The 16,258-nt window shown below is 41.5% G+C and overlaps 1 protein-coding gene across 1 annotated transcript; it reads left to right on the forward strand.

Moving 5' to 3' along the window:
• The first annotated feature begins 14,524 nt into the window (after positions 1–14,524).
• On the forward strand, positions 14,525–15,446 carry LOC136457514 (PRA1 family protein F3-like). Its single transcript, XM_066457548.1, has one exon. It carries the CDS (start codon positions 14,703–14,705, stop codon positions 15,279–15,281), a length of 579 nt encoding a protein of 192 aa, XP_066313645.1. The 5' UTR covers positions 14,525–14,702; the 3' UTR covers positions 15,282–15,446.
• Positions 15,447–16,258: the final 812 nt, after the last annotated feature.

The raw sequence follows: 16,258 nt of genomic DNA on the forward strand, positions 1-16,258 counted from the left end.
GATAGTTCATGCTTGGGCCATGATTGTGATGCTACTACAAGCCCATCCACTACACCACATTGCTTCAAGTCACAAGATGACACCAAGGTATCTAATTCTAATGTGGTTGATTATGCTGATTTATATGATGAGCTTGTTAGTAGACTTGCTAGCATGACCATGTCTTTAGAAAATAAGAAAGCTAAAAAATGAAATTAGAAAAAGAAAACTCATTTCTAAAGTATTCATGTGAAGATCATAAGCAGCTGCTTGATGTTCTTAAATCTTCACATGATGAAAATGAAATTGACTCATGAGAAGCTTCTTGTGTCTCATGAAGAATTATTAGTTAAACATGCTTCTCTAATTAAAGCATTTTTAAAGAAACTTAAAAAGAATGAGAGCTTATCACATGAGTTAAGTGATCAATTGCAATATGTGATTAACTCTTATGATGTAGGGAAGAAGCATGTATCCACCTCTTGTGATGATTTATTAGATATACCATGCTCTTCATATATAGATGCTTGTTCTACTTCTATGTCTTGTGAGACTAACATTTTGAAGGAGAACAAAGAGCTCAAAAGAGAAGTGAAGAAATTGAGCAATAAGCTAAAGAGGTGCTACAACTCAAAAGTCACCTTCGAGCATGTGTTGAAGAATTAAAGAAGCTATGGTGACAAGTGTGGCATTGGCTTCAACAAGAGCATGACAAAGGACGAAAGAAAAAGAGAAAGAAAGATGAAGAAGCAAGAACAAAAGAGGCTATCTCATTTCATGTGCTTCAAATACCATGAAGTGGGACATCTTGTGAATGGTTGTCCCAATGAAGAGAAGCTCAAGTTGAAGGAGGAAGAAGAGAGGCTAAAGCATGTTAGATGCTTCAAGTACCGCACATGGGGTCATCTCACCTCAATGTGCCCAACCAAGCAATTGATGAAGCAAAAAGAAGCACCTCGATCAAAGCCACAAGTTGAGCAAAAAAAGATACCCCAAGAGCAAATCAAGATCAACCATGAAAATGGTGGTGACTTGATAATAAAGAAGAAGAAAACAAGAAGGGGTAGAAGAGCAAGGCATCCAATGCTTATTCAAGATGCCAAGATGATGAGCAAGAATCATGATGAGAAGAAGGTGTATGCTCACATCAAGTTCTTCAAGTGTGAAGATATGGGACACTTTGCCTCGAAGTGTCCTACCAAGCTTGAGAAGAAGGCTCAAGCAACTTATGAGAGGCAAGGCAATGAGAAGCAACACATGGGCAAGGAAGAAAAGGCTCAATTAAAGAGAGTTTGCTACTCATGCCGGGAAAGAGGACACATGGCTAATTCATGTCTCCTAGGTAATAATTTTAAGCTCATTTCAATTGATAATAATAGTGTGCTTAGAAAGAATGGTGATGGTACCTCTAACTTCTTGCTACTCATACTAAGGCAATGTCTAAGTATGTTGCTCTTAACTTGAGAGGACCTAAACTTGTTTGGATACCATCAAAAAGTGGATGAATGTATGTAGGTACCATCGGCATTAGATGTTTGATTCAATGAATTTCTTGTTGTTCATCATGTGTTGAGTTAAGTTATGAAGCTTAGTGCATGTCCAAACCCAATGCCAAGTCAAAATGAGTGAAGTCCAAATATGCTACAACATACAAGTGTCATATTCAAGTTGTGGATGATTTGTTGGATTATATGGTGGCTTGCAAATATTTAAGTTGAAGCTTGCTAATTAGATGATCATGAGCTAATTAAGGTATATCTCTAGTTGATCTTATTCATCTAGGTGTGTATAAGATGTTTGAATTGGATATACACATGTTACTTGCTATAAAGATGGTTGAATGGATTAAATGCTTAGAAATCAAATTTGAGTTGGTTTTAATGGATAAATTCATAAGATAATATTTAGTAAGTGTATTGAATGGATTTATGTCTTGTGAAAGTATTTAAACAAGTCTATTTCAAATTTGGTTCAATTTGATGAAGAGTAGCTTAATTGGTAGAAATCTGTCCTATATTTGAAAAACTGAGCTAGCTGAGATCAAGTCTAAATTTGAATGATCAAATCTATTTGGATTGGCTTGAAATTTGGCATGCATGCTCTAGACTTATGGTATAAGATTTTGTATGAATTTTATAAGAATTGGATAAGAAATGCTTCAGTTTTGGAGTAGATCTTGTCAGCTATAGTGCAGCAGTTTTTAGCATATAGCTGTGTGGGAAGATGTGAAATCTGGTAGCAATATAGAAGTCCAATGAAGCTCAAAATTTTAAAACTGCTATAAAACTTAGTGAAGCACATCTCCACCAAATTTTGTGGTAATTGGATCTGTACATTGGGAGTTATAAATAATTCTGTGAAGAATACAGAATCTGCCAGAAAAGTAACATTTATTGGATTGATCAAAAGTCACTTTGATTGAAAGGTTCTCAAGTTGGAATCATGTTTATAAGTGGTTGAGGTACCTAAGTTTGGTTTTGAACTAATCTAGAAGCATAACAAGCAAATAGTACAAGTCCATTTGATTATGGAGTGTACTTGGCACATATTTGGTACTTAATTTGAAGATCAAGATCAAACAAGATAAAGATAGAGTTTAAGTTCTAGTGATAATTGGAGATTATTTGGTAAAAAGAAAAGGACTTAAAGAAGGATTCAAGGTTATATATCAATTTAAGTCCATATGGATCAATCAAACAAAGTCAATTCAAGTGAGTATTAAGAATGACTCTTTGGAGAGAGGTTATTTCTCCCTAATGTAGGGGCTTGCCGCCTTTTGTAGGTAAATCAAGTGTGGTACTTAGAAGGCTAACATAGAAGTAGTGATCTAAGGGACATTTGAGATGCTTAGTTGAAGCAATCAAAATGGTTGATCTAGAGAGCAAGCAACAACCAAAAGAGAGCTAATTATAGGAATTCAAGTGGTATTCTCATGCAAGCATTGATCAAAAGAGAAAGCAAGCCAACCACAACTCAATACAGTGCACTTGATCATAAATGGTATTCATTTTATATGGGTGAAGAATGGATTCTATTAATGATGATTGATCTTTACCAAGCTTATAATTGAACTTCACATTGCTATTGCGGAGCTCAATTGGAATCTAATGACTATCCTCTACTCTAAGATAGCAAAGGTATCATTGTAATATGCATGATCATTTTCATCCCTTACTAGTATGCGATTAGTGCATATAGTACATACTTATTAGGATCATGCATAACAAATGAAAATTTAAAATTCATAGCCTACTGTTGACACAAAAATGTGGCGATGTGATCAATACACAGTAAGCCAGATGATCTGAGTGGAACAAGACTAGAGATCTACTTGGCTTCAACACAGAACCAGCTGATTATAAAAACCCAATGACATGCTAGTCAATTTGACCTGCAATTGACAAGGAGAGAAAATCTTATCAGTAATTTAAGGTAGAACATGTTGGTGTTGCACCAAATAGTTCCAAATGTATGGCTAAATAGCCAATTTAATGAGGCTATCAACTAAATAGTCGATATCCAGCGTATCCATAAGAAGCGATATAAGAAAGCATCATCGGCTAAATAGAACATGATTGATAAAAAGCGTCAAGCCAATAAGTTTGATGAAACGAGTATAACATGCGAACAAATCGACTGTCTAATATAAATAAATCTATAAATAGTTTGAATCTAATCTATTATCATCAACAGTGAGGTTTGATCGAATCGATGCAGCTATGATAATGATAACAAACTAAAGCCAAAGAATCTATAAAACCATCTATATGTTGACAGATTCATAAAAACATATTATATGCTTGAGAGTATAGGTAAATCGGCTAAAATAGTCGATGCAGTCATAGCAAACAGAGTACATATCTTGATCATAAACAAAACCACTAATCGATAATTTCTGATCCAAAGTCTTGCTAGTGAGGTTCAACCGGATTGATGCAGCTATGGTAGTGTCATTAGATTAGATCTTATTAACTAGTGAGTTTATTCAAGATTAAAATATGTCTTTGGATGCATATTATGTTTGACTGGAATAGAGATAAAATAGCCGATCTAACGGAATTAAGCCATTAATTATAAGATTTGAAGCGTGACCAGATTAAAGGATGACCAATTAAGATGATATGATACCGATCTATCTCTATCTCAGTCGAGTGATTTTGTTATAATTAATGAAACATTAACTATAGCAAGATCTATAACTTGTGAATCAACCAAAAAACAGCAAGGAAAATCTTACTAATCTTAGCAGATTCGATAACTTGTGATATTGTATTAAACAACAAGTTATTTAACACAAGATCGATAACTTTGATCTATATTATGATTCGTAAGAGATCAATCAGCTGATGCAACCTTACAAACTACGATACAGATCGATAACTAACTTATATTATGGCTCATAAAAGCTCAATCAGCTGATGCAGCTTTATAAGCACAATACAAGTCATGACGGTACTCACAAGCAAGCTAGAGGTCGATCAGTCGATGTAGCCCTGTTTGTTGAAGAACTCGTCGAGATCTATAGTACTTCTACTCCTAATGCGACGGCGAAAGCCGGAAAGATTGTATTGATTGAATGTTCGTGTTCTTTTTACAATAACCAGGGTCTAATATTTATACCTAGAACCTAAACATGAATCCTACTCAAATATGACTCATTATAATTCTTGGAATAAAAGAAAACTTCCTAACTTAATAATAATTTGGACCCCAATTATCCTTATTCGTAGAGTCCGACACATCTCCCTGGCGCCACTCAAGTATAGCCCATTGACGTCGTCTGCTGACATTATCCATAACATAGCCAATTTTGACATTACATCTAAATCAGCTGATACTGATTCTCATCCAATCGATTCCTTGATGACACAATCCTGGAAGCTTCGACTTCCCATGTTCTTCTTCCCAAATTTTGGCGTCACCTACCACTATTGCTTGAATGATTAGTTGAATCTAGTGGTAGTGTATGAGTTTGTTCATGAGCTAGTGAATCCAGGTACTTGATTTAATTTGGATTACTAATAAGTAACAAGTACAACATTGGCAAGATAACCCTTGCAAGAGGTGTGAAGAAGCTTGTCATTGGTTCAAACCGGACTTGAAAACTTAGACAAGTCAATTTAGTTCAAGTCAAGAATAGAAGCTCATGATAGTGACAAGAGTACATGGACAAGACAACAATGCAAATGGATATCTAGTTTGTATGTTTCAAGTGGTATCTAGACTTAAATATTTTTTCAAGAAGAATTCACAAGTGGTATCTAGATCAACTTACAAGTGATATCCTACAAGTGGTACTCATAAAGATAGAAAATGTTTAAGAAATATTTTTTATTGACAAATCCAACAAGTGGTTCTATGCTAGAAAATTCTTCCAAGTGGTATCATATCTCTACACGTGGTATCAATCATACAAGACGATGGTTCCACAAGTGATCCTCAACTTTAAGTGATCATCAAGTGAAACAAGTTCCCTCATATACAAGAGCTCAAGATTATCAAGTGGATACCCATGCTATGACATAGGGGGAGGTGCCCCACCAATTAGTATCAAGGTCAAAAAGATCCTATATGATGAATCTCAAGGGCTAAAAATGGTGTCATTCCAACATATGTGGTGGTGTCCATAAAAAATCCTAGATTCAAGTGTCAACCATCTACCCCAATGTAATCCTTTTTATCAATAAGAAGCACACTTTTTATAGAAATTGATGATAAAGGGGGAGAAGTTGGAACAAAGATATGAAAATGCATCATGGGGAGAAGTAGTAGTTGGATATGGACAAAGAGGGAGCAACATTGAAGAATAGAGAAGGATCAAAATTCTTCGACAAGAGAAGCACACAAGTAAGGGGAGCAATCTCATGTATTTTGATTGGCTGCATTTGATATGTGCATATTCATGTGCTTACTTGCATTTGCATAAGTTCTAAAGTTAATATGCATGCTTGTGTGGTGTATGCTAGTGATAGAATTTGAATTATAATTTGAATACTAGCATGCATAGGATGATAGCTAGACACTTGGATATATTTTCAAGTAATACTAGTACCTTACTTCTAATGTTGATCTCATGGGGTTTCTAGTGTTTTTTTGTTGTTTAGCTACTCATGGTGCTAAGGATAGTGTTAAAATGTGCACTTTGATTGGTATCACACATCAAACGTTAATTCTTTACACCTTAGCATCATTGGTAGTAATCACTCTCCCATAATTCCAATCCATGCATATGTGTGAGCTTCAAACCAAACACTCTAGCACATATGTAGGGGGAGCTAATACTACCAATTTAGGTTTATGGTACTTGTCTAAAATCATTTACACATGGTAAAATTGTTTGGACAAGCAACATGAATCCAAATGAGCTTAATTTTCATATCTTTGTAGAGTTGTCATCAATTACTAAAAAGAGGGAGATTGAAAGGTCCTTGTTTGGTTTTAGTAATTGAGTGACAACCTAGGTGGACTAATGTGTTTAAATGTAAGATACACATGTGATTAGTCCACATATACACTTGTGTGAGCAACTCATGCCATGACGGTGAAGATGGCTTGGATATGTTGCAAGGCTCACACATCTGATGAAGGAGCTCATTGCATATGAGACATGACATTGAGTCATGTGACTAAGGTGGAGAAGATCAAGACAAGACTTGGCTTGATGGGTCGGTTGCTAGCATGAAGGGCAAGTTGGAGGCTTTGGAGCGATGGACCACGTGGCGGTGAAGCTTGAGCAAGACTTGTCACCGATGGACAAAGGCAACGGTGAAAAGCAAGTAAGGTCAAGATCAATGGACCAACAAGGTCACGTGATGATATGAAGTGGATCATATCATGTGTGATATGGTTGGTGCATGTGTTGCATCAACATTAGAGGAGATAGAATGAAATGCGCAATGCAAAGGTATATTTGTAGGGCATTTCATTTCACTAGTCATAGGCGTGTAGAGAAGTTTGTAATTGGGGTTAGGATAGATGGTCGTACTATCAAGAGAAGCAAACTTGTTTGCATATCGGCCATCTAGTATCACTCGAGTGATCTAACTTTGCATCATTACTAGGATGAGTGGCGTGGTGAATTGAGTGCTAATCCTTTGGAAAATATTTGTGAAAAGTGAACACACATGCACAAGATGGTGGATACTTGGTGGTGTTGGCACATTTGCAAAGGAGGAGTTGTTGGAGTTGATTTGGATCAATTTGGAGTTGAAAAGGAGAAGAAAAGGGCAAGTTTTGGTTGTCCGGGGGTCGAAAGTTGCAACCTAACTCGTAGCCAACTTGCAGCCATTGTAGAGGGCGCCATCACCCTTTCCGGCATGCACCGGATAGAGCATCACCACCCCCGGGCGGTGCCCAAAAATAGCAGCATCACCCTTTCATATTTCAGGCATAACTCCTAGCTCCGAACTCCGATTTTGATGATCTAGGAATTTTTAGAAAGCTAAGAAATAGCTATACAAGCCTAAAGTGGTGGAAATTGATTTGGAGAAAGTTTTGGTCACCGGACTTTCTAGTGACCATGATGGTGTGGCACCGCCCCTTTTTCCAGAGAAGGGGAAAACGCGTCGGGGGGGGGGCACCGCCACCCTTTGTCCGGTGCTAGGGTCCTAATGGATAGTTTGAAATAGCCGTTGCAATTCGACCATTGGGCAATGCCACCCTATGTTTGGTGCCAGCACGTTGCTGTCCAGTGACTACGCAGAAAATGTGTTCCTTGGCTCCAACGGCTCTATTTGGCTTGGGGGCTATAATAGAGGTGGAGCTCGGGCTTGGCTAAGGTTGAGCACCTTAGGGATGTGTTGCCCTTGTGTGTGCTTGGTTTGAGAAGCCTCTAACTCACTTGTGCTTGCGAGAAGTGAGAATCCATTGCGAGTGAGTGATTCTAGTGCGATTGCATCATGAGATTGCATCGAGTGGCACTAGGTGATCGAGTTGTAAGCCGGTGGTGCTTGTTACTCTTGGAGGTTGGCACCTCCTAGATGGCTTGGTGGTGGTCTCCATCGAAGCATGCAAAGATTGTGCAGTGCTCTAGAGAAGTGACTGTGTGGGGTATTGTACTCACCCCGCAGGAGCCGCGAAGAGCAGCTCTAGTTGAGTGTGTCATTGAGCTACCCTCACTTGGTTCACGGAGTTCCTGCGGTGCCCAACATGTAGGCTTGGTGTGGTGCCAATTAGCCGGTGAACCACCAAGTGAATGGTCAACACAACAGGGACTAGCATGTTGGCAAGCACATGAACCTCGGGATAAAAATCACCGTGTCATTCTTGTCTTCCCGTTGGTTTGCATCCCCTATTTACATAAGCTTGTGTTTACTTTCATATACATTGTGCTTGTATAGTTGCTCTTGTAATTTGTTAGCTTATGTTGCTTGCTAATTACCTTCTTGCTTGTGTAGCATAGAAGTAGCTGTGGTAGAACTGCCTAATCTAATACCTCCTAGGAGTATTTGTCTTCTATTAGACACTAAGTACTCAAGAGATGATACTAAACTATGCAGTTCCGTCGAGCACACCCTAAGGGAGAACTCGAAAATCCACATTTTCCTTCAGGATTATAAATGAGAGAATACAGCTTACAACATTATTAAGTCATTTCTTACATCACTTTATTACAGTAATAGAATATTACCTCAATTGATTATAACAACGGAATATAACAATGCTATCAGAATTATAGAGAAAGCAAAGATTAATTTAATGACATGGTGGAGCAGTAACATAGTGGATATTTTTATACAAGAGATGCAAGCAGATTTTATATCTTTTCTTATAAAAAACCTTTAGTGAGGGTTATAAATAAACACTACGGTCGTAGTGGGAAAGGAATCCTCTCTGAGCCCACTAGGAGGTTTTCACACATAAAAGTCAGCTCTATGTATCCTCCGGTCACCTGCAACAGAGAAAAATAAAACCCTAAGTACTCGATTGTACTCAGCAAGACTTATCCGATAGGAGAAAAATAAAAGACTCCAAGGATATGCAAGGCTTATTTGGATTATGAGTTATTGTATCTGCGGAAGCATTACTAAACGTGCGTCCTTATATTAAATTTTATTAACAGTCATCATTAGTTCATTAATTATCCATTCTATGTAAGCTCCTATGCTACTTTCAAGCAGGTGGTGAGCAATCAAAACTATTTTACCATCTTTCATATTCTAGTTCTTACTACGGTGCTAGACCATAGCCAAGTCGTACTGTCTCACAGAAATGATGATTCATGAATCAATGTATCCTAGCTAGGTACCCTGAAACACACGCCTCATTTGTACCCCAGTCACAAACAAGACCAACCCGCTCTACTCCTATCAAGGGGTCCAGGTCCCCATCCAAACTTGGACTCCAAGCCCCTACACTTGAGACCTAGTCTCAGTATGGTGCTTAGACCTCCACCTTTCCCCGCCTCTAATTAATCGGTCCAGAAAGAGCCAGAACCCGCGATAAGAGCGTAATGAGCCTTCCCGCTCCCATAAGCATGTATGTGCTCAGGATAATAAGTCTATGACCTGACGACTATCCACAGCAACGGACGGTCCTCAATCGACATAGGCAGAACCAATGCAATCTGAGCCTCGCTCGATTGCCTAACCAAGTCCAAATCCAAAGCACAGTCCCGCCTGGTCTCCAATTATCATTCATATCTATTCCATGTGGTAGTAATGTAATAACAACAATAATATCTTTCCTGTCTCTCGCGAGTGACATGTAACCACTCGACTTCTACCGGATCCTATAGCATAGCAATCTATACGATCCTGACATACTAGTAGGACTCATAGGATAAGGATATATATTTATATGCAAGTGGTTTCATTCAACTCCTTAAAACTTAATGCACAAGCATAAAATAAAGTGTAGAATAATAGGGGTTATACACCGGGGCTTGCCTGGACAAGATATAACCAAAGATTAGCATTCCATTGGTGACACGATCATTAAGGCACCATCTTTTCCTCTACTTCGGTCGACTCCATGATCCATCGTTGTTCTAGAATTCATGCTGTGGTGATGGTTGAAGTAAGGAAAAGCTGAGGTGGTCTAGCCACGTGCTCTCAGGCATGGCGGCGATGCCCCGAGCTGGACATCGATGCATCACCATGTCATCAATGAGTTCTCTGGCCAAAATAGTGCAAGCATTGGATAGAGGGAGTCAAGGCGAGTTTAGGGTTATGACTAATTGAACTGTTACCACTCCTACGGGCCTTACCTCCAACCCTCTGGTCATGGTGGCGCACATGACCGACAGTAAGGAGAAACCGAAATTGACCATTGACAGACCATGACTAGGCTCAATGAGAATACGACACCTAGCTAACTTACTAAGCTACCCACCGGTGCGAGAAATTGGACTAGGAAGGCTTGAGTTGGTGATTATGAAGGAGAGAGGAGAGCGGCGCACTGCCACTGCCATGTCGTAGGGAGTGGCTCAGGTGGAGGTGACCCGGCCAAGACCCGATAAGGCATGGCAACACGAGGACACCACCTCATGAGTGAGGGCAAGGGTCGCATGGTTAATGCTCAGGTGGAGCCTTTAGGGGTGCTTGTGCGGCCATGTGTACGCAGCACATGGTGTCGCAATGCGGTAGACTACGTATGACGTTGAGCTCGGCTTGGTAGGTGGGTTGTGTGGCTAGGAACAACTACTGCAGTGCTAGGTGAGTCAGAGGGCGTAGGATAGCGCCACGAGCAGCAGCGTGGCTCGAGACAAGGTGGGCAGTGGGTGGGGCAACCATGTGGCAGGGTGGTAGCGGTGGCCGAGGGGCGGGTACCGAGGCCATCGGCCAGTAGCAGGCATCGCAGCCTAAGGTGGCCAAGCCATAGCCATGCTGTAGCCAGGCCGAGGGCGGCCACCAACAACCTACCCACGCATGCGCATGACCAGAGGCAATCACGGTGCACACCTAACGCAGTGACCACGCACTCCTGGTCAAATGGCCAGACACATGTTAAGCATGAATTTTAAAGCGTCAAAACCAACCGCTTAGAGCCCAGTTGAGATTAAAACAAGAGTTCAAGATTCTAGTAGCCACTAAGGGCTTCTCATCCGAGCAACGAGAATGGTTGGAGAGTAAGCATCGAGGGAGATAGAGAGGTGCCAACAAGAGCTCGTCGCGCTGAACGCCAGTTCACGACCAAAGCCCAAAACAAGATCGACAGCGCGTTCTAACAAAGTTAGGGCAATTTCTACGACGCCACGACAACTCCAACTCATCCGTGGACTTCACCATGCTAAAGTGCTTACTTAGAAGCAACCAACAATACAAAAACATGAAACTAGTGTTTAAGTATTTTAGTTAGAACTTAAACGTCAAAATAGCATTGCCTACCACCCTTCCATTCTTAGAAAAGTTAAGGGTTTTTAGTTGAGACTAAGTAGCCATTAACTCTTTTGTCACAATTTTTAATAGGTCTAAACCTTGTTAACTTCAACCAATAAATACTTTATGCAATTGTCCATACCTTATACTAACCCATAGGAGCAAAATATTTAAGCACTCTTTAATTATTTTGCTCAATATAATTCGCAAAAAATGATATTTTAAACAATAGTTCAAGTGTTTGCCGACTTAACGAAAAGAGCTTATCTTAACTTCAAATTTGATTTTTGAGCTCCCAAGAGCACTAGTTAACAACATTTATTTTCATAATTTAAAGTTGCATCTTCTACTACACCACTTGCTTGTCATCTTTACTTAAGTATTACACACAAGTTATATATTATTTTTGTTTATATAAATTATTTTTTGTGCCAAACAATTAAAACGACTTATCCCATTTTTCTCGTTAGGATTTTCATTAGCACTTTTACACACCAAGTAAGTTAACTTGGATATTTATTTGAATCCACCAAAGTGAGTCACATAGGATTCGCTTATCATTTCACATGCGTTATAAATTTTTAAAACTCAAAAACTTGTTTGGCTAATCCCTCTCGTACCTAAATCTCGGTGCTAAGCAAGCTCGTAACACTAGGGGTATTACAGTAGCTCCCTTGCGTGACTAATTTGGTTTGAGTAACCTTATTAGTTACATTGCTTAGTTTGTGTAGCTAAGTAACTTACGTTCTCTAATTCGATATTAGTTGCCTTATTATTGAGCATTACTAGTGAGCTTAGGTGGCTTTGTGCTTTTGCTTACTAGATTGTGTATGAGCTTTCTCGGTTATGTGAAGTACTAGTTGCATAGGTTTATGTGACCTTGCAAGCTAGATTGGTTAGATGAGCTCTAGCTAGCCCGGTACCGTTATTGCCTAATTAGGATCTTTTTAAGATGCTTAAGAACTTATATAGAGGAGTGTAGTCTTGGCTAGACCGATAGTTTTAATTCCGTATTTGCTTCGGTTAGCCGACATAATTACTTTTTAGAAATGACTATTCACCTCCTAGTCCGCCATCTCGACCCTATAGTTTCACGTGCCCATGCAGGGCCTGCGCCACCCGGACGCTTCCCACGCTGTCAGACCCCTCACGGGGACCGCTCGTGTCCCCTCCGCTTCTCACGCGAATTGCAACATGTGCAACACCCGATCTACCTTTGAAACACCCGGATGCAACACTTACAATATACATCTGAAAACAAATGAAATACTCGAAACATGCTTCTGAAACACTTTAAAAACACATGGAAAAACACTTGAAAACCATTGAAACATACGCAATATCCAGACAAAACACTTGCAATATATGTGTGAAACGTATGCAACATCCAGATAAACATACTTGTAATAATACGTCTAAAAACATAGATGAAACATTGTGAACAAACCTTTGCAACATACATGTACAACCATTGCAACATTCTGATCTACTTTTGCAACATTTATTTGAAACAATTGCAACATACCGTTGAAACATCCAAAACACTTGAAATATACGTTTGCAACATGTGTTTTCAGCACATCGCAACATCTCTTTGCTGCTTGCGAAATGGAGGCTCGCCAGCGTGTGGAGTTCACCGAAGGCAACTGCGTCGCTGCCACCATCGACCAGATGGACTCCGTCTACTATGAGGTCATCGGGGATCCCTTCGTGACTGCTAGTATCGTGGGCTCGACACGCAGCCCCCCGCAGCCGGCGCCGTAGTCCCTACCACCATCGAACCTCTCACTGCGCAATGGATCTGGTGGAAGGAGCAGCAAGGCAAAGTGGGGCGGAGGTGTGCGGCGCGCGATACGGGCGAGCAGCCACCCCACCGGGGGCAGCGCGCGCATGGCTGGGGCACTAGCAGGCGGGCGGTGGCGGTGCTTTGGACCACGTCGAGAGAGGGAGAGAGAGAGAGAGAGGAAGGGGAGGCTAGGGTGGAGACGCGGACGGTGTGGAGCCAGCGTCGACCGAGGGAGGGGGGTGGAGGAGCGGCGGTGTCGCCTGCGGCGGCCGTGGATACGTAGCGCGAGCAGGTTGGTCCGTCCGGATGGAAGGACACCCAGGTCTGATTGCTGTCATTAAATATTAGGAAAGACTCGGTATTTGGAACCATCGGTTTAATTATGACACTATCAAGTATGATTGTTTCAATGACAATTATAAAGTTAGCCTGTTCGCTTGAGCTTATCTACCAGAATCAGCCCTACTTTTCAGCCATAGAAATAATATTTTTTTTCTCATAACAAATCAGTCCTACAAATCAACCACAGCAGCAATAAATCCTACCGAACAGGGCCATGATCGGCTACTGACCACATCCACACTGGTTAGCAACTAGAGTTAGCTAACATACTAGATATGCATTTATTTTTGGTATTTTTTTAATCATAATAGAAACATATATGTACGCATACTCACCTTAATTAATAAATACATGCACATATATTCTACAATAAATTTAGAAAAAATATGATCACCCTCATCAAGTCAAAATTTTGAACCCGAGTAGATAAGTTTTACCATAAAGAATCTATATCAACTGATAAGCTAAGCTTAGCTCATTGATATTGTTGATGTTAGTATATGCTCCATCCATTTTAAATTACAAGTCGTTTTGACTTTTTTTTTTGTAAATCGACTTATAATTTAGAATGGAGAAAGTATTTTCTAAAATTTAGATAAATTTAACATAAGACAAAGCTAAATTGACTAACAATTTGAAATCGGTGGAGTATTTTGATATGGTATAAAAAACATGTGCATTTGTATGGAAAACAATCGTTTTTTTCTGAGAAAAACTTTCATGCTTTGACGAAAAAACAAGATTTTTGCTATTTATCTGTTGATAGCTTTTTTTTACTAATTCTATTAAATTTCTATGTGTTTAATTGTGCTTTAGGATTTATGCCGCAACTGTTGCTTTAACGGATCTGTTACTAAATTCTGACAGATTTGAACGTATAAGATCTGTCGACCCGTAATTAGACGCTCCTCTGTGTCGTGTCCCGGTCGTGTCCTGGACCGCTCGATGCACCTACCCGGCTACCCGAGACCCTTTGCACTTGCACCGGTTGCCATCCATCGGTGTCGAACCCGGGGATGGATTGGGTTCTGGAAACTCACGTTCCATTTTTTTTAAAGAAAAAAACTCACGTTCCCGAGTCGCGCAACCGGCACCGGACTGAACCCCGTCCCGTACGGCATCGCACCCCCACCCCGCAGTCCTCGCGTGCTCTGCCCTCTCTGTGCCTGCCCATTCGTTGATCCCATCGGCTTCCGCCGGCTTCCCCTTCCCCGATCCCCTTCCTCCTCCGATCCAATTCCGCACCCCGCGCCTCGCCGCCGCCGAAGCCGCCGGCAATGTCCAAGTACGGCACCATCCCCACCTCCTCCTCCGCAGGCAGCGGGGCGCCCCTCGCCGGCGCCTCCCCGCTCGACTTCATCTCCCGGGCCAAGGCCCGGGGCGCCTCGGCGCTGGCGACGCGCCGGCCCTGGCGCGAGCTCGCGGACGTCCACGCCGTCGGCCTGCCCCCGAGCCTCGGCGACGCATACCTCCGCGTGCGCGCCAACCTCGCCCACTTCGCCATGAACTACGCCATCGTCGTCCTCGTCGTCGTCTTCCTCTCCCTCCTCTGGCACCCCGTCTCCCTCATCGTCTTCCTCGTCTGCATGCTCGCCTGGCTCGTCCTCTACTTCCTCCGCGACGAGCCCCTCGTCCTCTTCGGCCGCGTCGTCGCCGACGGTTACGTCCTCGCCGTGCTCGCCGTCGTCACGCTCGGCCTCCTCCTCCTCACAGACGCCACCGCCAACATCCTCTCCTCGCTGAGCGTCGGCCTCGTCCTCGTCCTCCTGCACGCCGCGCTGCACAAGGCGGAGGACAACGCCACCGACGAGGTCGACCGCTGGTACGCGCCGGTGTCACAGCAGCCCTCGCACTAAGTGTGAGATCCTCCCTCTCCCTGATTGTCACCGTTACTGCTACTGCTTGCTGATGTATGATTTGTTATGTGTTCCTGTCAATTGGCATGCTGTTGCACGAGCACAAATGTCTACAGATACTGCTTTGCTATGAATGAATTGGTCTTAGCGTCGCTTCTCTACTCTTTCCACGAATTTTAGTTTTCTTGTATCCATTAACAGATTAGAGCAGCCGTTTGTGCAATTGGAGCTCCAGTTCATACATTCCTGTGACTCATGTGCAATTGTGCTGATTTTAAGAGCGATAATTTATAATTGTGCTGATTTTAATCAGTTCCTTCTGAAGGAGAAAATCCCATGGTCAAATAGATCGCTTCTCCACCAAGGCTTTCCTATGCTATATCGTCAGTCGCTATCGTTCCTTCGCCCATTGTAGTCTACGAATTCCCCAAAGTGATGATTGATAAGTAGCCCCCTTTCGAACATAGATTGAGACGTCTTGTATTTCTATGTGCCGGGTTTGTCAACACCAAGAAAAAGTGAAGAAAAACACCTTGTAAAGAAAAAGTGAAGAAACCTCCAAGCAACTGCGCAACATATCAGAAATGTGAAAAATTTTAGTAGAATGAGATTCAATTGAGAATACGCAGAGAGAGACAATGTGATTCCGAGCACTTGTCACCTTCCTCTTAACCTTACCCAACCAAATGCATTCAAAAACAGTTCTAGCAATCATGTCATCCATTTCACATATATAAGTGCAGAGAGCTCCCGCTATATGCGGGTATGGGGAAGGGTGATAGTGGTAAGCCTTATCCTTGCCTGTGCAATGTGGGGAGACCGTGACTCGAACTTTCCGATAACAGGCAGTAAGACGCTACCGCTTGCACCAGCCCGCCCTTCCCCATTTCACATATATCTATAATATATATCTCCTGACCCCCTTTTTTGTCAATTTTATATCTGTTCATCAGCTTTCCTTAAAGGTCATTTCAAGT

This window comes from Miscanthus floridulus, chromosome 6 (assembly GCF_019320115.1).
Source record: "Miscanthus floridulus cultivar M001 chromosome 6, ASM1932011v1, whole genome shotgun sequence".
Lineage (NCBI taxonomy): Eukaryota > Viridiplantae > Streptophyta > Magnoliopsida > Poales > Poaceae > Miscanthus > Miscanthus floridulus.